Here is a 26,261-nt window from a genome sequence, read left to right on the forward strand (position 1 = left end):
GTTTGACATATTTCCATCAATTATAAACTTGTATCATTAATAATAAAATTTTAAATTCAATTTATCAAATGTCGCGATATTCATTTTCATAAAGATAATATTTAAAATTAACGCGCAATCTGATTTGACCAGACATTTTTAATAAATTTTATTTTAACATCCATGTCGTAAAATTAAAAATTTATTTTATTAAAATTTTTTGTTCATTCATTCAGTCATTTTTCGCCATGACGTGAAAAGATCATATTCATTTATAAAGTCGTTGACTGAATCCGTCTCTATAGTTTCCATCAAGCATCTTGTTATCAAATTTTAATTAATAATGTTATTGGAAATTTTCCTTGAAATTGAAAGCAAATTACTTGGAGTTATTAACAACTTCTAATCAGTCAGAAATTCAAATTATAAATTATCTTTTTTATGTACATTTTTATTGCATAACTTCAAATTTCCAAATCATAAATTTCATAAATATTAAAATTATAATTTATTTTACTAAATTTCATTTAAATTGATTTTCTATTATTCATAAATAAATTAATTTTAAAGCTAATAGTTTTCAAGTTCGATAAAAATTTCATGGCAAGACTCGAATAAATTCACAATTATCACAAACTCATTAAGATTTAAAAAAAAATTTGCTGTTTTTTTTAAATTTTTCGATTTTAGATCCAACTCAATATTTTGATTACACAGTTAGAAATTTTGTGTTAAATTCAACAAAAATCGTGTGTTGTCAATAGTCTACACAAAATTTTGTGTTAATTCAACACATTGCGTTTGTGTTCATCTTTAACACAAATTTATGTTAAATAATGGAACACAAAATCTGTTATTTTGACAGAAAATTTGTGTAAATTTAACAGACTTTTCGTGTTAAAATTAACTAATAAATATAAGCACATAACCTAATTAACTCAAGTATACTGATCTAACCTTAGTACAGTTTAAGTCAATTTGTCAAACAATTAGTTCGATTTTCAGTGACTTTTCTAAAAAACAGAGCTATGAATTACCTCCCGTTAAATGAGAAAAAAAATCGAACCTGATCATAAAAATATCAAAGTTATCTATGATTATATTTAATTGTAAATCAATTATAATCCAAGTTTCCTTGCAGACAATCCTGCTACAATGCCTTGCTTGGTTATAGTAATGAAGAAACGCGCGGGTGTTTAGCTAAACACAAATTTTGTGTTAATATTCGAATAACACAAGAAATGTCATATTCCAGATTTTCTAATCATTTAACATAAAAAATCTATTAAAGTAAAATAACACAAACGGCTTGTGTTGAATTAACAGATTTCTGTGTTAAAATTCAACACAAAAAAATTAACCAAATAATTTTTTAATACAGATACACAAAATTTCAAACTGTGTATTCATATAAAACATATATTCTTCAATAATCATTGTTTTTTTCATTAAAGATTATGCTTTAATTTTTTTAATTATGCACATAAATGAATAAATTAATATTCTTATAAAATTAAAAAAATTTTGTGACAATTATCCATGAAAATCAAAAAAAAAATATTTATTAATATTAAAAATAATAGAAAATTACAAGGAAAGTTTACAATTAAAATTTGGTCGCAGTCCTAGGGCGTTTCCTGTGTGCGTTACTCATTCTTAAGAATCAGTACCATATTCTTTAATTTAAAAATAATCCAATATATACATACACATACACATATATATATATATATATATATATATATATACGATGCTGGACTTACGCAATGGTGCGAATGAAACCAGTTGGCACGTATACTAAATAAGAGTGTATAATATTTCAGTGTGTAAACCACTTTATCTGGCTACGCGGTAACTTACATTGACTCGGGATCTGAGAACAGAGAAAGAGAGTGAAAGAGACGGTTAAAAAAGTAACCACGAGGTTAACGGTGTTCGTCGTAGTGTATAGTATGTAGTATATAGATACGGTAAATATCAACGTATGTAACTATCTACTGACATAACATACGTGCGTTATAGAGTTGTACACTACTATATGGTTTACGAGCGACATCTGCGTGTTCCGGAAGTTCAACCGCCTAAAACGGAAGTCACTAAAGACTCAAGTAATAATCAAGGTAGAATAAACTTTATAATTATTTATGTATTTTTTTCAGTACTTGGAAAATTTTTTATTATGTTTTCTACAAATTTATATTAAATCAACCAACCCGTTACTTCAATCAATACCAATAATTTGTTTCAAAAATTTTTATCTTATTATTACTTATTTTTTTTTTTTCCAAATATCAACATATATTTTATACTTTTTATTGGTTATTTACTTGAAAAATTTTGTACTTTCTATTAATTGATAACTTTATTACACAGAGAAAAAATAACTTTTAGAAACTTTGGATTTTTTCCCTGTAAGGAAGTATACTATTCGAAATTTTCAATCTCATTTATTTTAGGTTAGAAAATTTGAAGATTTCACTCAAATTCGTTGTTTTAATCGAAGAAACTTAAGTGTGATTCAAAATTTGCTAATCTTTTATTTTGAAATATTCTTAGTAAATTTCGATTTTCTTCTATCAAAAAATGATTTTTCAAGTCGGATATGAAATTGATAATACAATAGTTTTTATTGCACACCCTAAGCGCCATGCGCTGTGTGTCTTACGATCAAAATTATTTTTTCAACTAATTCACTCACTTTCAATCATCTCTGAATTCTTTCGAGTACACCAAAATTAATTAAATTGTATACTAGTACAAAGACAATTTAAAAAGGAATAGTATGGACTGGATAATAAGTCAATTCTTTATTCAATTGATTAAAAATAAGTTATTTTAATCAAAAAAACCAATGCTAAAAATTTTCCCGTATGAATTTTCGGAACAATGATAATTTTGGAAAAATATGATAATAGTCCTAATTTTTTTGTTTCATTAGTTTTGTATTTTTTGTCGCAAAACCCCTTTTGAAAATCACTATCTAAATACTTTTTGTTTAATTCCACTTAATAAAAAACTTAAAACCGGTAATTTATAAAAAATTTAGCTGGTATTTTTCATTTTCATTATTATTATTATTATTTATTTTTTTTCTTCAATCAATTACCGGCAGCAGAACTAATATGACAGTAAGATTAAAAAGAAAAAGCGACTTAAGAAAAAAAGGTGAAATAATTTTAAAAAACTTTATCCAATAAAAATTAGAGTAATAATTAAAGATAAAATATTAATAATTATCATAAGCGATTGTGCGCACTTTTTAGTTTTCTAAAATTTTTTTTTTATCCACTCACTTCTCAAAAAATTATTATTTGTACAAAAGTTTTTTTTTTCAGTGTAATTTATTATTAAGTTCTTAATTATAAATTCAATTTTGTTGATTTGAAATTTTTTGTTGTCATTTAAATTATAATTAATAAATATTTAATATATACATATATATGTATATGTTTATATTTACGTCAGATACCATTTATTTATTACAATGAAATTATTTATTCATTTCAAATAATTTATCCATTTGAGACAACTAAATCATTTAAAATATAAACTATCCTGATGATAAATTGATATTTATTTTCTAAATCAAAATATAATATTTTTTTTTTTATTGAATAAATATTAATCCACTCACTTTTAATTTATTTGAAAATTTTATAATTGGCATTAAATTTTATTAATTAATTAAAAACATTTGAATCCCTAATGACGTAGTAATAATCAAAAGTTTACAAAAAAAAAAAATATTTGACGTTTAAATATTTTTTTAAATATTCTACTCTAATTTAAATTTTTAATTTAAAAAAATTTGAAATATTGAATAAATTAAAGCGGAAGTTAATATTAGTACAGTACACAGTAATTTATAAATTTCTATTAAATTACACAGGATAAACTATAAAATTATTTGTCTCCGGTTTTATTTAACTCCGAGTGAAAATTCAAAACCACGAGATAAGATGTTTTATACTCGCAGTAAATAATAACATTGCAATACATACAGTATACATTTTAATAACAGTAATATAGTGTGTAGAGAATTTAAAATTCCTGTCGTTAAATTATAGATTAAATTTAATCTCTCTTTGAATGATTATACATTCCAATAAGGCAATCGTAACTATGAATATCTTCATCTTTATTTACATATACATAGATATACATTAATGTAAATGCAAGAATCGTAGCATTTTAAAATAAAATTTTATTTTAATAAAATTCTTTTTTATTTTTCATCTATTATTAATTTTTTATTATTCAAAATTCTACATCGTGTCTAGAAGTGTGCAAATAGTTTGAACTTACGAACTTGTCGAATCGAATCGAACTATTCGATTTGGACTTTGAATTTGATAATTAGCAATTTTGATTATTTCGTTTTTTTTTAATTTTTCAAATAATTTGACACTTTTCAAATTAATAGTAAATTTTCGAATAATTCAAACTATCGTTGAAGATAAGTAGAGCTCATTAGGTACGAATCCAAAAAAAATATTTTTGGTTACATTAAAAATGAAGCTCTCGATTAAATACAAAAATTTAATTCATTTTTGAAAACTGACAAAATTTTCTCGATTCGAATCGAAAAATTTTAAAAGTTACAAGTAATTCAAAAACTTTCGGATGTTTATTCTAAAATTGACGAATAATTATGTACGCGAAGATCGCGATTCTTTTCATGAAACAAAAATTCATGTATTTGCTGCATTGCATGTTTTTGCAAAAATGAAAAGAAAAAAATCTAGACCTAGATTTCTAAAATGTTTCGCACGTCAGCCGAAAATTGTAGTCACCCCCAATTATTTTTTAAGTCACCTTTCAGCAGCCAAATTACAAATTTTTTCGTTTCGTTGCGCAAAAAGCGTTCCGATCTTCAGGTACATGAATAATTCGAAAAGTTACGAATAATTTGAAACTTGTCGAATTATTCGGAAATTCCATTTGAACAGATGTATTCGATTCGAACCAGATTTGCATACTCCTAATCGTATCTTACCAAAATTTTTTCTAGTTTATGTCAAAAAAATTAAAAAATGAATTCTGTTTAATTTAAAAAAAAAAAAAAAAGAAAATACTACTGTCTATAAAAAAGTACATTATCAGTAATTTTCACTGTAATTCCATAATGTCTTAATGGTACAATTACCATAATAACTTTCCTATAAGTATGTTATATAAAAAATACCGTGAAATTATCTGGCTGTACTTGAAAATATTAATTCGTTTTATCGCCACAATTTTCACAGTGATTTCAAACAAAAAAGTTTCTCCTTTCCCAATAAAGTCAATAACTAAATTACTGATATCATTATAGGTATCAGTAGTCATTATAATCAATTTGATGGTTTTATAAATGAAATCGAGTATTTTATAAATAATTCAATAAAATTATCCAATAAATATAAAAAACATTAAATTGAAAATGATTCATTGCTGTCGGAAGTGAAAAAAATCGATATTTGAAACAGTCCACAATTAAGTAATTTATTTTTAAAATCATAATTATAATTATAGTGATATTTAATTATAAAATACATACTTTCTATCGTCGTTATACTTTTATATACAAAAATATGTCATCTAATTTTTCTCACGTACATCATAAATATATATTATTATTATGTATACTAAAAAAATAATAATAATAATGATAGAATAAATAACATGAAGAATTTAGAGCAAGCATTTAGCTATGGTCTATCGACGAGAAATTGTCTAGTATAGAATAAGGCCAAGCTTCACTTCATAGAGCAATGATTATTGATGTTGTTTACTTTTTGTTCTCAGACCTCTTTCAATCTCATTCTCTTTCTCATTTAAAACTAAACAGTGTCAAAGGCTTCAACAATAGTCTGACACCTACTCTTTTAAAGCATCATCAACTCACAATAATTGACATTTAAGCCGATCCTCAGTGACATAAAAAAAAAAAAAAAAAAAAATATAAATTGTCATTAGTAATGAACGCAAATTTATTTAAAATTTTTTTTCATTTATTCATTTCTTTTTTTATTTACTATTGATTTGACTTTTGAGTGGATAAGTACCAGAGGGTAAAAACTAACGATGAATAATGAATCATTAGTTGAACTTGAATTGAACAGACAAGTGCCCCAAAATTACGTTTGATATTGAGAGTGAAAAGGTACCAGTGAAAGAAACAAAGAAAGAAGGGAGAATTAATGAATAAAAATAATTACACGAAATTTAAAGATAAAAAAGATTAGAGAAGTTAAAAGGAAGCTTTGTATGTCTCGTAGTGCTTTGTAATGCATAGTAATTAGATCTTGAGCTTCACATTTTTTATGTACTTGTTACACTTGATTATCTCGACTTTACTAATTATTATAACCACTTTACTCTAAGAACAAGTGTGTTACAAGTGTTTTTTTTAGTACACATTAAATGTGTTCCATGCTTAAGGCCATAATCAAAACTATAGTTTTTTTTGGTCACGTTATCTGAAAATCGGAACGTTTTTCGCGCAATGAAAATGTAAAAAATTTATGTAATTTGACTGCCTAAAGGTACCTTTCAATGTGTTGTCACGTGACTTCAGGAGTGGTTGGGGATGCCCTGAAATTTTCGGCTGACATCCTAGCACCGATGCGAAACATTTCAGAAATCTAGATCCAGTAGCTCGGGTCAATAAACTAACTTGATTTTGGCGTAATTTTAAAAATTGAAAATGAAGCAAGTCTAGCAAGACAAAAGCGAGTCAAGTTTAAGTTGTTTTCATAATAAATGAAAAACACATTTGAATTTGACTTGCTAAGCTGTGTTACTTAGTACCAATTTTCGCCAACCAAGTCAACGTGAAATCACGTTGTCTTGGATTAGATTTAGTTGACTTAAATTTAAGTCAAATACAAGTCATACTTAACTCAAACAGACTTAAAAACATCATATTAAAGTTAAAAGAAATAAGTGTAACCAAAATCAAGATAATTAAGTCAAATACAAGTCCAAAAAATTATAGCAATCAAAATCAAGTTATTTTTGACCCGAGAGACTTTTTACTTTTCATTTTGTTTCCTTATTTTTCTTTCATAAAAAACATCCCGATTTTCAGGTACATATAGACTGTTTGTGGCGTGTATGTCAATTTTTATCACACACTTGGTTTTAACATGTTATTTTAGGTTTTTCAAAATCAAAATACTTCCGAACTTGATTGTTTTAAATACCAAAAATTCCATAAATTTGAATACAAATTGCAATTTTTATCTCTAAACTACAACTTTAGCAGCAATTTCAATCAAAATTTTGACAAAAGTTTGATTAATTTTCATGCTTCAAAATTTTAGAAATTTGATTTATAATATAATTTAATTTTCTTTTATTTCCTTTTTAGTCTGATGTATTATTCTTTGTTCATATATATATTTAAAGAACATTAACCTTAACTGCGCATGCTTAATAACTCGTCAGCAATCGACTACTCGTGACGACTAAATTGCATTTGCCAGTTTGTATGACACTTATTACGCTTCTAGACCATCCTAACAAAAATAACGAGACTTGAGAACATACATGCATATGTATTGAATTTGGTGAGCATATCAAAGAGAAATACCTATAGTTTAACGTATACTACAAAGCTGAAAATTAAAATGCGTCAAATTAACTCGACTTAAGTCTTTTTGAAGTAGCGATTACTTGCAACTGTACATATTTTTATTTTAATGAGACATGTTACGTTTTAAATATCTTTTATAATTAGAAAAATAATTCTTCATATAGACACGAATTGTATCTTTTCATTCACTAAACTAACAAGTTTCAAAGGATTCAAAAAACGAAAGTATTCAAATTAATAATGACTATCAGTATTTCGAATTTCGCAGATTTTTTATTCAGAATTACTAATTAATAATAATTCTGATTATTCATGAATTTTGGAATACTTCGAAAAAAGTTTGGAAAATCCAGAAGTGCACGCCTCGAATGTTCATGTTCCAATAAAATATATGAAATATTAATTTTCATTTTTAATTACAAAAATTTTTAATAAACATCTAGCAACAAAATCGTCTTTTTTTTTAATTTAGTTAATTCTATGACGGCAATAAAAAAAAATTATCTGATGGTAAAGTAGAACCTTATGATATCAGCAAAGTTCGATGATAAAAAAAAATTCCCGATAAAATAAAAAAATGGTTGCAGTGTGTTTGATTACATGGTGCCGGTTTTAACAGAAATGATTTATTATAAAAAAAACGAGAAGGACTACAGTAGTGATTTTCGAAAAGGACCTTCTTTGCATAATTCTGAAGACAGTGAAAAAAAAAATAAAGTCATTTTGTCAAGCCGTTTACGAGATATCCGTGGCACAGACTTTTTTTGGACTACAGACTAACTCACGTCCACGATAAAAATTTTTTATTTAACTTTTTTTTATTATAATACGTATCGGGCAACTTAATGAAAGTATCAGTCTTATTAATTAGTATTTCCTCTTTAGATTAATGTACTTTTTATAACGTGTAAGTGTAATATGAAAATAATATATACAGTTCAATGCGAAAAAATCGCGTGACCTTGACAAGTCCGTTATAAAGCACAACCTGCGCTTCGGGTTCGAGGCGCGCAATTTTCTTTCGAACGATTTAAAATTAGAATATTTTTTCATGAAACAAAAATGGAATATTTAAAAGCTGATCCAAATTCTCGGATTCGAATCGAATGTTTCGAAAAGTTACGATTAGTTTGAAAATTCTCAAGTAATTTTAATTTATCAACTTATTCGGAAATTCGATTCGCACACGTATACTATTTGATGAAATAATAAATAATTGATGTAAAAATGAATACCCATGATTAACTGGTTCTCTAAATAAAAAACATAATTATGATAGTTAAGCTTATCAATTGGCGGGCAGATAAATGTAGACACAAAACAAATTACCAGTAACCATGGTAACACTCTCCGATAGCATCCCTTACACCTGAATTTAATCTTCTCAGCTAGTTGAGATGTTACGTTAAATTATACTGTTAGCTACTTACCAATAAATTACTAATTTCTCAGCTTATTTTTCTCTCTCTCTCTCTTCCACTCTCTGTTGTTTCAAATTAATATAATAAATAAACATAAATGCAACAAATGGCAGTCGTGATGAGATGCCAGAGCCATGAGTTAACATGAAATAATTTTCAAGGGTCTAGGGATGTTAGATTGAGGGTTGGAATTCCCCTAAGCGGCACTTAAGAACTCGTAACTAAGGGCAATTTAGCCTTAACTCTCATGTCGAGAGAAATCACGAGCTTTTTATAAGCTATCGACTATCTTCATGCAAAACGACCGTAAAAGTTATTGACATTTCTATTAGCTTTATAGCCAATAAATTAAACCAGGTAATTTTTCAAAATATATTCATTTCCAAATTGAAAGCATGCATTAAAAAAAAATAAAAAAGATCATCGTCAATCTTCGCCAATAGATAATTATACTAGAGGGTTTGAGGGTCGGTGCTTGGACATCGAGAATAAGGGTTCGAACGAGGTCATTGACACACTCAAACACGTCTCAAGTTATTGATAAGCCTCGATGGAGTATAGAAAGCACCACCAAATTATCCGGGTCCTACTAGTCTTCTTCTCTTTCGTCTTAACTCTTATCGAGTATCTGAGTATATCGATTTCGAGAGCGAGTAAAAACGAATGGCGTTGAGACGAGAGTAGTACCAACCCTCTTATCTATTATAAAAAACACATATATATATATATATATATATAGAGAGAGAGAGTTTGCGTTAGCTTTTAATATTGTGAAAGCTATTGGATATCAAGTGAAAAATTACCTCTCGTATCCGATATTCTGTCGATTATTTTTCCACGTTAGAACTTTTTTTATTTTTACTTCTATTGTTTATTTATCTGTCCAGAAAATCGGTTTTGTACATGGTGATTAAATTATTTTTAAATTAAAATTTATTATATTTTTTATATATGAGTGTGAATGTAACAGACATCAGCCAAATTTAAAATTATTATTGAATAGAGTAAGTAACAAATAAAATAAAATTTTTAAAAAATGCGCATTTAGAAAATTTGAAAATTCACAAGTGCATTTTTGATAAATATTTTTTTTTTAATTATTTACTCTATTTGTAATTTTAAATTTGTCTGATGCTACATTCTTTCTCGTTTTTAAAATTATCACTATTTAAGTTGATCAAAATTAGTTACATTGAAAAAAGAAATATTTTGTAACAGCAATACCGTTAGGTTTTAGTAACCATCTAAAGTTTGGAGAATCGAGACTGTTAATGCAGCAATACTTTATTTGCGTAAAGGTTAAATTGCTATTTTGCCCATACAATGTTCTGTTAAATCAGCTATCTATATAGATGGTTGCTAAGGAATACGTATTGATATATTAACCATTTGGATTGCTGTAATAGCAATCTATAGGAATTATTAAAAAAGCAATACCAAGGGTAAAACAACTTTATCTCTTCTGACAAAATCTCCCCGGCAAAATCTCTCCAAGATAAAATTTCAAAACTATTTTTATCAGTCCAATCCCTGATAGTCATACTATCACTAAAAATTTGACGTTCATTGATTTTGATTAACTTCACAGTAAGTTTACGTCAAGTTCTTGCAATTGACGATGATGTCAAATTTGGACTAGGGATTTCCCATGATTTCATACATATATGTGTAGCACATTCTATTGATTTATGATATATACAAAAAATTTGAAAAAAACCTGAATACGATTCTAGTCGTAAGTGTAGAAAATATTATAATTACATAGAATATTATAAGATCTCGTTTATAGAGATCGTGTTCAACAAATTTTGTCCTGGGGAGATGATGGTGGAGCCAAAATACCAAGTATAGGGAATATCTATAGAATATGGTTAAAATTGACAATACTTCTATTTAAAATTGAAGATAATGCAGCAATCTAGTATCACCAAGTTAATGATACATTTTGTTATTACAACTATCTACCGTTAGCAATAATTCAGATGGTTACAATAAACTCATGTTATTTTCAGTGTTCAAGTTTATAAATACTCTACTCGAAAAAAATATTTACTCAGAAACAGAATAAGATGCGTTCAATAACAGCACTCACTTGCGGAAAAACAAATTAATTTAGAATATTTATATGTTTCAAAAAAGTAATATTTTGTTGATTCAAAAAAATTTATTTGTTGAAGTAATCAAATTTGAATTTTTTCGGAATATATTACTCAATCTTGTACTGAACATCGCGAACAAAGAAATTTCTTCAACTTACAGCGCACGCGCTTAGGGGAGACCGGGGCGACAGCCCCCTGGGGCAAGAAGGCCCACCTCAAAAATTAACCAAAAATTTTTTTTTCTTGTTTTCTTTTGATTATCACAAATTCAAATTATTTACTCAGTTTTAGCCCTGTACGTGAAAGTAGGGGCAAAATGAACCACTCAAAAATTCTAAAAAAAAATGTGTTTCAAATTATTATAACCTAGTCATGATTAATTTAATAGAAATATCATTTTTTGGTTAATTCTATGGATTTGGAGTAAAATAGAGCATTTGAAAAAGTTAAAAATACCAATAATCAATTTTTTATTCAATAGAAAAATAATTATTAATCAATTAAATTATTTTTTATTAAATAACTTTTAATTTATTCATATAATTTGTTATAGAATCCAACAGAACAATTATAATTATTATATGTAACATTATGAATAATATATTTATAAAATTAACAACGTTAACTATTAAAATGTAACAAAAATACTTTCTTAGATATTAAATTTAATTTAAGTGTATTATAAATTTATCCTCACAATATTCACAAATGTACATATCGGAAAAATATTCGTCAACTCCTGCACAGGAATCATGAGCCCATTCTTTACATTTTTGAAATTGAATCCATGATTCTTTTGATTCCGAATACAGTCCATGACAGGAGAGACAGGAACAATCGTTTGGAAAAAAATTAAAACACTCAATTTTTTTCTATAGAAGTGAACAAATTACTCGTATTATATCAAAAAAGGTTATTTCGAGTAATATAAAAGTAAATACAGTTGTTAAAGAGAAAAATATAAACATTTATAACGCGGGAAATTTTTTTACAATTAAAAAAAAAAATTTTTTTTTATTTTTTTTCGAAGGGGGCCGTCTTGCCCCAAAAAAAAAATTTTTTTCAGGAGCTTCACCAAAATTTTGATGAATTGAGTTAAAGTTGGACGAGAGTAAGTCGACTTGATGGTTAAAAGCCACAAAGAATAATAATCGGCTTAGGTGGGCCGTCTTGCCCCGGTCTCCCCTATATGTTTTTCTTTACTTTTTTTCAGTAAAAAAAAAAGTTCATACAGAAATTAAATAATTTTATGAACTCAATAATTCATTTTTATTTAAAATTCCTGTTGAAATACTAACAGAATAAATTTGAAATAAATAAAAATATGATAGTATCTTGCCACTAATTGAAGATAATTACTGAGTATAGGATCAATACTAATCATATCAATATTTATAAAGTACTTACAGAAATATAAAAAATTTAATTATAAAAATTCTCTTTTTTACTAGAAGTCAAAAATTTCTAAAACATATTTTTTTGTATCAATTCACAAATCAATTTTCTGTAAAAAATAAATGACATCGTACAGAAATAATCACAAAAATTTTCTGTCATAAGTCATAACCAATAGTAAAAAACTAAATTTTCTTAATTGATAAATTCAATAAAATTAATCTTATCAAAAAAAAAATTACTTATCAATAAAATAAGTTGTTATCAACCACAGAAATTAGTCCTACGTTGTAGTAGATAAGATAGAAATCTGCTGATAAATTTTATGACTGAGTTTATCAGACATTACCTTGAGCTGATAACCGATAGACGTTATCACTTATCATAAATTCGTGTGAAAATTTAAATATAACATTGATATCTAATAATATTCTTTTATCACTTGTCTGAACCATAATCTATTATAAATGATAATGATTATTTTGTTTTTGTGTTACAGCTAAAAAACAAAATGGAGCCGCTTTACGAACAAATAGTTTGGGTTCGGGGGCAAGAACGCCGCCACTCGAGAGGAAAAGTAAATTTTCAGCGTTCGGTAGATTATTTAAACCTTGGAAATGGAAACGGAAAAAGAAATCTGACAAATTTGAAGCTGCATCACGATGTAAATATTATTTTACACCTAAATTACCTCTTACAATAATGAGTAATTAAATTATTTAAGTAATGATTTAAACTTGAATTTATTTTCAGCTCTTGAAAGAAAAATTTCCGTTAGAGCGAATCGAGAGGAGTTGGTACAGAAAGGAATTCTGCTTCCTGATAGTCCGATCACGACAATACCAGAAAACGGTAAGACTCAAAATCGTTGTTATCAACAGTAGAAAAAAAAAATATACCCTGATAGCCACCCTAACCGTACGTTAACTACAAGCTACTGCCGTAAACTAAAGGTAACTTAAAGGAAAGTGTTGGAGAGCAAGCAGTTACCTTTAAGTTGACAGTAAATTGTCTGCAACTTTTTATTTAATTTGACTACAAGTATTAACGTCAGACAATGATGTTAAGTAGATTGAAAGTTTCACTTCAAATTGACGGCAAGTTTTTCTGTCAAGTTACATTCAAGCTACTGCTGTATTCTGAAGCCAACTTAAAGGAAAGTATTATTAAGTCCAAGCTTGCCAGAAATTTTCTCGTTAAGTTAGCCGAAAATGTTTTACGACAGAACTTGTAGAGCAAGGTCTGGCTATCAGGGTAACCAACTGATACAATACGTTCTGAACAAAAGTTTTCATTTACCCTGATAGCCAAATTGACGGCAATCTGTTGCCAACTTGGCCGCAAAGATTGGCATTTCCATAAGTTGATGGCAGCTTTCTGAGAAAGCTGGTGGCAAAAGCTGACAATTCCATAAGTTGACGGAAAGTTGCCTTCAACTTACGGCTGCTCACTGGTGTCAACTTTCTCAGAAAGCTGGCGGTAACCTGTAACCAACAGTTACAAAAGCTAAAGTTCTTTTCAAGTTGGTCGCAAACGAATGAATACCAACTTTCTGATCAGAAAGTCAGGCTACCAGGAAAAATTTTTAATTTTTTCTAGTTAAACTATTGTATGTTTTTTTTTTTTTTTTTTAATTTTATAATTAACTTCTGTTGAGAGTCCGTCATGCATGAAGAAAAAAAATAACCTATTGTACTAGTTCCTAACGGAACATTTATTAAAAATAACTGGGTCGAAGTTGAATGCAAAAAAAATCATCCTTTGGGAGATTTCAATTCTTCGTAGAGATGTTTGTCTAAAAAAGAATGATCCTACCCAAAGGAATTTTTTTTATGTATTTATTGTATTCATTTTTCAACTCTTTTATTTTACCCTCTAATGGGTCAATTCTGAGGAAGTTTTATTTATTATTTAACGGATTGACCTGAAATCAATTTTATTCTATTGAGAAGCTGGAAAATAAGTAAAACAAATTCAATTAGTTGACGAAAAAAATTTTACGCGACCCGAGATAAGTTACGGCATCTCACAGCCTAAAAGTAAGCCTTTCCGGGGTCGACCCAGCATCAATTTTTTTTTCGAGATCAATGGGCTAATCACTTCTACATCATAATAAGTGAAATAAATTTAATTTGTGGTCAAAAATAGATTTTATGCGGCTCAAGACGAGTTACAGCATCTCACAGTAGCTTACAACCCAAAACTTACCCTCTGAGGGCTCAATCCTGAGGATTTTTTTTTTTTTAACGGATTGACGAAGGTTTTTAATGTTCACTTGTGAATTGAAAGGAATTGGAAATCGGTTACTGTTACTCCGATTTATTATACTATCCACGATACTAAATTTTAAATTTCAACTATTTGAAATGGTAGCAAAACTTTTCAGTGGTAAAATAATTAGTTTTACTATTGAGAACGATAACAGTAACAATTGATGGCGGTGACGATTACTATCGAAGATGCTAATTGTGACTATTAAAAATTATAATTGTTACAATCGAAGATGGTAACTGTTACCATTCAAGGTTGGAAAAATTCTTAAACAAAAAATAGGATAAATTTATACAAATTTAAATCCTTTATTTATATCCGAACTTTAGCTATGTACATTTTGTCCTTTAAATAATTAAAATAAGTAACAATGCAATCGTTCAAGTCCGAATATAATAAAACTTTCCAAATATTGTAGCTATTATTGATAACTTTAAATGATTGGGTATGATCATCAAAATAGCAATCATCCAAGTATTAAGTGAAATTAATCACATACACAGGTAAACAAAGAGAAAATTACATGTAGACAAGCTTCAGACTGTAACGCCGATATTTAAATTCTTTATTAGTTTAGACAGTAATTATTATTCGGGCTGATGGTAACTATTACCATCAGGTTATTAAGAATTACCATGTTGATAATAGTTATAATTAGTTAAGATAATAAAAGTTATAATTTCTGATTATCATCAATAATTGTAAATTTTGCCATATAGTTAGTAGATACTACAATTCAGATTGTTTATCTAATAATTTAAAGATATTCACTACTATCGAATTCAGTTTAGAAATTTTACTATAAATCGATGGTAACTTTGACTATAAAATTATCTCCGTAAATCTGCTGAAATCATAATTTAAGATCGTATTTCAGAGATGTTTTTTAAAATCATTACTAAAAGATTTTGCACGAAAAACCTTAGCAGCGCGGTACAAATGCCTTAGTTATATATATATATTTACAAAATATAGTCACAGTAGGAAACTTCAGAACGGTTATTGTATTCACCATGTCGAGTGAACAACCTGTAATGTATATATCTATATACAATGTATATAATATACGTATATATAATATACGTACTTTTTTAAACTTTTTCCGGACCTCAACCAGCTTACGTTACCATTCAACCGCGGATTTTCTATTGAAGAATGAGATAACTTTAAAGAGCATTATCGACTCTTCACATAAATTTATTTTTCTTTGTTCACTACAAAGAAAATTTTTTTATATAAAATATTCATCCAGCTATCCTACTATTATAAACTGATTCCACAGAGTATATGTACGAAATTTTATTCACGAAATTTATTAAAATCGAAAATTGAACTCGAACAAAATTTTTTTTTTTTTTTTTTTTTTTTTTTTTATATATATTTTTCATTTATTCATTTTCTATATAATTTATGTCTATAATTTTACTATTGTATTATTTCTGACTATTTATTCCTTTCGAAATAAATAGAATCAATTTTTTATGACCGTAATAAAATACTGAAATTTTTTATAGACCACCTAGTCTTTGGAAAGTCCTAGTTTATTTCAAAGCTTACAGAAAAATTTATTACATTGTGTTTGTCACAAAATAAACTTTTTATACATAAATTTTTTACTTCCTAAAGCAAAGTAATACCCATGCTTACACAACAAAGCATACAAATAAAAATAATAAAATATTCTAGTTTGTCAGAAAAATTTTAATTAATGCATAATATGAAAACTCTCATTAAAAAATAATTTTTTTGCAAAGCTACAAATATTCTTTTATTAAATTTAAAATCTAAAGACGTATATATAAATATATATATTTCATGAATATTCAAATATACTGTCGTCATTGTAGATTCGCCAAACGACTCAGGGTTCATTCAAAAGCCACCGACACCCCAACAGCAGCAACATAACCAACAACAGAATCAGAATCAGCAGCAACAGCAACACCAACAACAGCAGCAACAGCAACAACAACAACAACAACAGCAGCATCAGCAAACACAGGGTGTTGGAATGCCCGCGGGGACGCCAACTGCTCAACAGAAATCATCGCAACCTCCAGTTTCAGGTACAAATTCAACGACTACCAACAGTAGTAACAGTAGCAGTAACCAGAATTCTCATTCAATGGGTTCTGGATCAAATCCTGATCAATCTTCACCTCATCTTTCACCTCATTATCCGGGAGGGACGCAATCAGCCAATCAATTGAACGGCAACACACAAGGTAGGATTATTTATTCATCATCTTTCATATGTTTCTACGATAAAAGCAAAATTTAGCTATCACCTTATCTATAAATGATTTATTGAATTAAACCATCAAATTTCGTTATATGAATGAGTTAAATTCAGATCTTTTAGTAGATTTGATAGAAATCTATTGTATTGGTCCTCGTGACGCAACTTTTTAAAAATTTTATCATTGATTCATTGAAATTTTTGAAATTTAGCTATTGCATTGATTCTCCTACTTTTTAGTAAATTCATGAAACTGTTCGAATTCATATTATTGCTGTGTAACATTTTTAAAATCAAAACATTTTAAGTCAAGCTATTATCCAATTTTGTTTTATTGAGAGTATATAAATAATATGACATATCAATAACACGAATAATAGTAAATCACTCTAATACATTACATTATGAGTCGTCCAATATTAATTATGGTAAATTAATAATAATATGATGGTAATAATAATATAGCTTCTTTTTTACTTATTGTAATAATATTATTCTCTCTGATGTATTGTTTATCGTAAATTATCGAGCTTTCTCGGTATGTTCATTTGAATGGTTGAAGTAACCAAATAAGGAGAAACCTACTTCCATTTTTACTGCTGAATGGCTTTTTTTCATTTTCTACTTTTACATAGTTATCGATAATTTCAAAAAGTAAATAATTCAATGAAAAAAATTTCATTTAAAACTTATTCAATGAACTCCGCAGAGTTATACTTAGACAGTCACATAGTGATGAAGGGATGCTTCTTTTTATCATTATTATTATTATTATTATTATTATTATTATTATTATTATTATTATTATTATTATTATTATTATTATTATTATTATTATTATTATTATTATTATTATTATTATTATTATTATTATTATTATTATTATTATTATTATTATTATTATTATTATTATTATTATTATTATTATTATTATTATTATTATTATTATTATTATTATTATTATTATTATTATTATTATTATTATTATTATTATTATTATTATTATTATTATTATTATTATTATTATTATTATTATTATTATTATTATTATTATTATTATTATTATTATTATTATTATTATTATTATTATTATTATTATTATTATTATTATTATTATTATTATTATTATTATTATTATTATTATTATTATTATTATTATTATTATTATTATTATTATTATTATTATTATTATTATTATTATTATTATTATTATTATTATTATTATTATTATTATTATTATTATTATTATTATTATTATTATTATTATTATTATTATTATTATTATTATTATTATTATTATTATTATTATTATTATTATTATTATTATTATTATTATTATTATTATTATTATTATTATTATTATTATTATTATTATTATTATTATTATTATTATTATTATTATTATTATTATTATTATTATTATTATTATTATTATTATTATTATTATTATTATTATTATTATTATTATTATTATTATTATTATTATTATTATTATTATTATTATTATTATTATTATTATTATTATTATTATTATTATTATTATTATTATTATTATTATTATTATTATTATTATTATTATTATTATTATTATTATTATTATTATTATTATTATTATTATTATTATTATTATTATTATTATTATTATTATTATTATTATTATTATTATTATTATTATTATTATTATTATTATTATTATTATTATTATTATTATTATTATTATTATTATTATTATTATTATTATTATTATTATTATTATTATTATTATTATTATTATTATTATTATTATTATTATTATTATTATTATTATTATTATTATTATTATTATTATTATTATTATTATTATTATTATTATTATTATTATTATTATTATTATTATTATTATTATTATTATTATTATTATTATTATTATTATTATTATTATTATTATTATTATTATTATTATTATTATTATTATTATTATTATTATTATTATTATTATTATTATTATTATTATTATTATTATTATTATTATTATTATTATTATTATTATTATTATTATTATTATTATTATTTAACAGTACATTCAAACTGTACATTCTACTTCCATGAAATTATTATATTCTTTAAAAACTACTTTTTCAAATATATTTAACTTCCCGCTAAGAAAATTGAAAATTTTTAGAAAAAAAGGAAGTTATTGGTTTCGGTCTGATTTTCGAAAATCGAGTTTTTATTAGATGTCGACGTTTTGAGGTCTTAGAAAGTTGTTCTAACCATTTCCGAGTGGACGACCGTGTGTGCATGTGTGTGTGTTAATGCAAACTTCTTTTGTTCGACGATACCTTTAGATCGAATCAACCGATTTGAGCGTTCTTAGCTGCAATCAAAAAAGCTCACCAAGACTTAGAACTGAGTACACTTTGATGTCAGTCAGTGGAATAGTTTTCGTATAACTCGAAAACCACTTGTCCAATTTGCTTCAAAAAGTGATCAGTTCTAAGTCTTGCTCGAACTGACCTGAGCTCGAAAACAGTGCGAACTTTCGGGGTTCAACCGTTTTTCAAATTTTTTTATTCATTTTTCTACTTAACGTATAGTACAAGACTTGATATCTTATTAACTTTATTTTAATGCTTTATTAGAATTACTATAGAAGAGTATAACGATATCACATGAATACGGTAGTAGTAGACAAGGTTATTAGGTTTCTTTGGTTTAAATTGAAGCCATAAAACAAGTATATACACTCGGACTTACTTCTGTAACGTGATATTATGAGCATTCGTTTGAACTTTGGTCTGTGGAATTTTTCTTCATCTTTTTTTTTCTACCCGTTTTATAACGGCTTGTTTAATCTTGTGTCTGGATTATCATAAACCGATTACGAGTTTTTCTTTCGTAATAATTAATTTAAAACTAACGAAACATTAGACGGCTTGATTTGTTTGAGGGAAATTATTAAATGGGATCGAATACCATGCGGATATTTTTTAATCAGCATTAATTTCTTTTTACCAGAAAATATTTTCATGAAAATTTGGTAAAAATTTTTTATTACTCAGGTATTATAATTATTTTTTAAAAATTAATCATAAAAGTTCATAGTATTTATATAATAAAGCACGAAAATTTATTAAGTGAGTCTTAATCATCTTTAATTTAGGTCTATGATTATTAGTGAATAGTAAAAGTAATCGAGTAGAAATGATGATTAAATAAATTATGAGAATGAGACATAAAAGTGTAGAGATTAAATTTGATTTGGCAAGGGTCATATATATTAAGAGGGTAGAAAATTCCGTCGTCTTCCGGCTGAAAGACATCAATGAACATTCATTTATCCATCAATCAAAATGTCTCGTCGAATCATTGTTTTTTTTTCACCATGTTTTTTTATTCCCTTAAGAAAAAAGTTGTGATTATAAATAAAAAAAAAAATCGCTCTTACTTAATTACGTAAATATTTAACTGAAAAAAAATTGCTCTCAGTCGAAAATGATAATAAAATTAAATTTTGTATTATAATAGTATATTGTGTTACATGGGATGAAACAAGACGATTTCACACTCTATATTTTTTATGATTACCTGCATCGAAACTTCAAATTCAGTATAAGCAGACAGTAAGAAACAATTTTAAGCCGATTATACGGAGAACTGTTGAGGAATGAGAAATCTGTGATTTACAGTCATTTATTAGATAGTAAACAAGACAAAAATATTATTTTCACTCATTTTTAGTAATTTTATTTGGTCAATCAAAACTGTCACTTAAAAAATGAAATGAGTTAACTGAAGTGAAAAGTAAACAAATGAGAGTAATAAGGCTGCAAATGAACATTAAAAATAACTAACACCGGGCAGAAACAATGGTATTTCTTCCCAAGGGAAGAAACACGATTGTTTCTGCCTTCTGTGAAGGGATTTGTGAATTACGAATTTGCTAGCAGTTGTTTGCAGCATCGACTTGAAGTTAGCTTGTTTCGACTCGCTGTAAAGACACTGAAACTTGAAGTTTAGATAAAAAAAATTGTAATCACAACAAATGTTTCATTACCCATACATTAAAGTGGAAATTTGTTACCATAAGTTATCTTATCTTGTGGTTACGAAAATTTTTTTTTTTTTGTACTAAACAGTAATCGGCTCTACACTGAAAAAAAATATTGCCGTAATAGCAATACCGTTAGGTTATAGTAACCATCTAAAGATTGGATAATCGTAGGTTGTTAATATAGCAATACTTTGTTCGCGTAAAGGGTAGATTGTTATTTTACCCATTTAGTGTTTTGCTAAATAACTATCTGTACATATGGATACTACGGCAACACGTATTGTTATATTAACAATATCTATTTATATACTTACAATCCAGATTGCTATATTAACAATCTGGATTTTTGTAATAGTAATCTATAGAAATTGTTAAAACATTAATACCAAGTATGGGGGAATGTAACCAAAGAATATGGTTACACGTAAAAAAAAAAAAAAAAAAAAAAAAAAAAATTATATTATTATTATTTGAAATTTTTTATAATGTGAAATTTGTGTTTTTGACAAGTTTTTGACAGGTATCTATCTGTTCGAATGTGCTCGAAAGTGTTCCGAAAGCATCCGAAAGCATCCGAAAGCATCCGAAAGTATCCGAAAGCATCCGAAAGTATCCGAAAGCATCCGAAAGCATCCGAAAGTAAATCGAAAAGTGTTCTGAAAGACACTTCTAATTACATTGACAATAGTTTTATTTAAAGAAGATAGTTAATGCAGCAATTCTAGTATTGCCTAGTTAACAATGTATTTTGTTATAACAATTATCTACCATTAGCAATCCACATGGAAAAAGATATATTCGGGAATATATGCCGTCAGAATAGCATACATACGACAATACTAAAGATATACGCCAAATATATATTATTTTGCCAGGATATATATTTTTTCGTACAGGAATACTTCAGATGGTTACGATAATGACATTTTTTTTCAGTACAATCGTACTGCATCGGTAATTACAACCGAGAACAAACGTCACAAACTGATTCTTGAACAGTAGTAATTACAAGTTCGATACAATTGTAATTACTAAAGTTACCGATTTCTTCATTAATCATAACCGGTTTTCATTAAGTAATCACTACCGACAAAGTCAAAACTCCTTGTCGGTAATTTTTAGTCAGTATAATTACCTATCACCAATTTTACCTCACAACCGATCATTTTTTGTGCGATTGCATGTAATTAGATGTTTTTATTTTCATTTAAATATAAAATTAATAAGCAAACTTATTAAGAGAATTTTGAAAAAGGTCAAACGTTTACTGCAACTTGAAAATAAGAAACAACTTATTTAAATGTCAAAATAAGATAAATATAAATTCAAAGTTTTTATTTTTAACCAAATAAATGAAAAATAAAAGACATTTAAAAACTTCTTTACATTTAATTTAAAGTTTCTCTAGACATCTAACGTTTCCTATTTTTATTTTATTTAATATTCCTTATAAATGAATTTAAAGTTTTAAAAAACATTTTTTTTGTTGAATTCATTAAAAACGAGATTCGAATTGAATTTTTTTTTTATCATTACCAGTAATGATAAATTACTTAAAGTAGAAACGTTTAAGTAGTGACCAAAGGGGTGGAAATTCTATGATTGGATAAACTACAACGACCAAGTGCTACTCCACTCGCGCCACCTTACGTTCGAATATTAAACTTTATATTAATGAATTAAAAAAAAAAATACTAATAGTATTGATAAATATTTCACAGTTTTTTTTTGTACCAATTAATTTTCCACCGTCTCTATTTTTCACTCATAACTACGATATTCTCCACACGCAAAAGATAAAATACGGCACTATCGAGCCCTCACTACCCACTTTACTGTAAGGGAATAGAGAGCAGCATTAAACAAACGAAGAGTAATAAAAAATACAAAAAAAAAAACTAAACTAAAGAAAGAACAACAAAAATGTTGGGAGATGTGCTTTCTCGAGCTTGAATTTTTAATCCATCATCTTCACTATAAATATGGACTGTAATTTTTTTAAGTCGTAAAAACATAAATTTAGGGGAGTAACAAAAATACAGTATTTAAGTTTTGTAAAAATGAATTATTTCGATATATTTTACAAAGATGGAATTTATACATAGAAAAAGTCCAAATTTTGAAAAAAAAATTTAATTTTTTAATTACGTAAAAAAAAAAATTGTATAAACATCGGAATTTTTAGAGATAAATAATTTTCTAGAAATTAAAAGTTCTATAAAAAATCGAGTAATTTCAAGTTTATTGCAGACAATTTTCGTAAAACGCTGAATTCATTTGAAAATCCATTAGTGATTTCAATGAAAATTAAAATTTATAATCGAAAAAAAAAGGAATTGAACCATTGCTATTATTATTATAGTAATATAAAGTAGTAATCAATTTTCCGTCTAAAATATACACGGAAAAAAATTTATGACAATAGTATCTAGGGAATTGTAAAGAAACATTTCCTTTACGACTGAGATTACTTTACTTTAGTTATGGGATCCATAATATCTAATATTTATCTTCTCTCATGAGTATAGTTCCTATGTAATATTGCTATAAAATAATGAAAATTATTTTCATAATCTATATATTTGTAGAAACCATTTCTATTTAATTTGAAACGTTTATATATAACATACTATTGTCATCTATATAATGTCTTTTTATCTATAAAAGGATCACGTAAAAAATGAAGCTGAAGCTAGCGGCCGTAATAAGTAGCGGCCAGAAATTTTTTGCGTGGCCGCTACTTATTCCGGCCGCTAGCTTCAGCTTCATGCGTAAAAATGAAAACAAGAAAAATTACAGTTTCTAATAAGAACTTCAGGATTTCACTTAAAGTTTAATCAAAAGTCGATCTTAAACTGTAACACATTGCCGAAAATTATATTTAACAAAGTATCGTTTAACACTGCAGTTATTACTGAAATTTGTCAAATATTTCTAGTTTTCAATTCAAAGCGTCGCGTTACTGTATGCAACTATTAATTTATTTGTTTTTCACCATTTGCACAGCACAAAAAATCTTATAGTATGAGCTTTGTGAATATATTGAGTGATTTTCGTGGTTATTGCGACATTGTGACCGAGGAATGAAAATACCCAATGCAAAAACATCCAATTGGAAAAACAATCCAATAAAAACACCCCATTATCAAAACATCCTATAGCACAAACATTGCGTTTTTGTCAATTAATTTAGACGACTAACAATCGATATTTCCGAAATTGGATTTTTCTGTCGGTAAATATTCATTTTGGATATTTTCACCTAAAGTCACGTGAAAAACAACCCATTTATTAATAAAGAAGATTAAAGTCAAACTTTTCTTCGAGGCATCATAAAATAATTTTTACTTGGCCATAAATTCAACTGTTGCATGAAAAAATATTAAATTAAATAAATCTATTTTTTTTTCTTCAATAGTTAAGTAAACTCTGAATTATTTGTCCATTATCAAAATTTTTGTAATTTTTTAACAAAATTTTTGCATCAAATTAATCATTTTCATAAAATATGGCTGCCATTTTTAGTTCTTTTACAAATCTTTATTACAAAACTCAAAATTTCATGCAATAAGTCTAAAAACATTTGAATAATAAAGTACCATTGAATAAGTTTAAATAAACTGAAAAACGATATAAAAAATACTGAAAGAATAAAAATTAAGTTAAAGAATGTAAAACAGAAAAACTGAACAAACAAAATAAAAGCAAAGGTGCTCTTGCCCTCGAGTGTGACCCGGAGGTCAGTCATTGTCCTCGAGTTTCTTGGTCGATGCTACTATCTCAATGCATAGAGCAGTATTGCACCACGACAGGTGTATGCGTTAAATTTACTAAGCCTCATGTCAGGAACTATATTCCGTCCATTCTATAGGTTATATTACAACAGCGCCACCAGTTACATTTATCCATATTATATCACATAGGTATATAGTATCTGCTAGTACTATAAATACATATAAAACCGTGAGTACAAAGAAAACGAAAGCTATGCTCGGAGCTCGACCCCCTCCCCCCTCGTCCTCGCATATAAAATCAAAATGAACTCGGTTGAGGAAAAAGGACGTAAGCAGCCGCGCACGAAAGCTTAACGTTGCATTTGCTCGGTCAACAATCGGAAATCGATATCCAGCCGTAAGCTTTTCTGGTCTATGAATTTTCATTCTTTAATAGATACGCATTAGCTTGTAAATTAATTTTAATATTCACTTATTGTAGATAAATATTTTTTTTTTTTCGTGTTGGTAAAAAAAAACTATTTGTGATTTTAATTTCGAATAAAATATCAGTATTTAAAAATGACGTTTGGAAATAAATGCTATTTAAAAATGTATTCAAATATAAATATAGCTATGAGTGAAAATTTAAAATTTACATGGAGTACGGAAGTATCAGTAGAGCAGGTCGTTGTCGGTCAGCCACCCACATGATGGCGCGGCGTGCGTGCAAGGCCACGGAGTGGAGTAAAGTTGCGCGTACGCGTCACGTTAGTGCTTGCAGCCGCGTCGTTGGTCGACGCTTTCGAGTTTGTTCTGTGTGTATTAATGCTATAGTACACTCTTGGTTGGTACTCTCGTATTGGATAATACCTAGGGAGGTGAATAAGAAATTCCCGAGGTGGGGTAGTTTTAACGCTAGGCCGACAGAGATAGAAATTCATAATATTTTAGGGAGAGTGAGAGAGACAAGTATAAAATAGTATGTATGATAAAGGTGGCGTCGGTGTCGCGACGCCCGGAGAGTCAGTCGTCAACCGACCTCAACGTGTGTCGTGTAATCTTTGATTCTTCTTAATTCGACCGTAAAAGCCATAAAAAGCTTTTTTTTTTACTTGCTTCTAAATCTATACTTTATCTATGAGCTTATCGCTGTCGGGATTTCGTGATTATTAGTTATGAATATTCAGTCAAGGGTTACGTTTTTTGTGATAATAAAAATTATTCTACGGTATATTTTTTACAGTTTTTTATTGTGATGTGATAATAAGTGTTTGAGAAATTGTTTGCGTGTTTGAGGGAAAATTTATAAAATTTCATAAAACAATTTTATTTTTATTTACAATTTTATACAAATCAATGCTCAATTTAAATAATATTTATTTGAATTATTAGGGATGATAGCCCTTACACTATACCGGATAATTTGTTTAAATGATGGAAATTTTTTTTTTTTCAGCATCCAATAAATTTATCAATAACTGGCCAAAAATATCAATAGAAAAAATTTATTATTCATTTGAAATTTTTAA

General features: G+C 26.6%; 1 protein-coding gene across 5 annotated transcripts in view; it reads left to right on the forward strand.

Annotated features, from left to right (window-relative positions):
* Positions 1–26,261, forward strand: part of LOC103571641 (phosphatase and actin regulator 2) — a 167,416-nt gene that overhangs the window by 70,063 nt on the left and 71,092 nt on the right. For all 5 annotated transcript variants that reach the window (XM_008549872.3, XM_008549873.2, XM_008549869.2 and 2 more), the window contains 3 exons: positions 12,973–13,137; positions 13,227–13,325; positions 16,592–16,969. In XM_008549872.3, coding sequence (XP_008548094.1) covers positions 12,973–13,137; positions 13,227–13,325; positions 16,592–16,969 — 642 coding nt within the window. The remainder of the gene's footprint in view (positions 1–12,972; positions 13,138–13,226; positions 13,326–16,591; positions 16,970–26,261) is intronic.

The sequence above is a fragment of the Microplitis demolitor genome, chromosome 2 (genome assembly GCF_026212275.2).
Source record: "Microplitis demolitor isolate Queensland-Clemson2020A chromosome 2, iyMicDemo2.1a, whole genome shotgun sequence".
NCBI lineage: Eukaryota > Metazoa > Arthropoda > Insecta > Hymenoptera > Braconidae > Microplitis > Microplitis demolitor.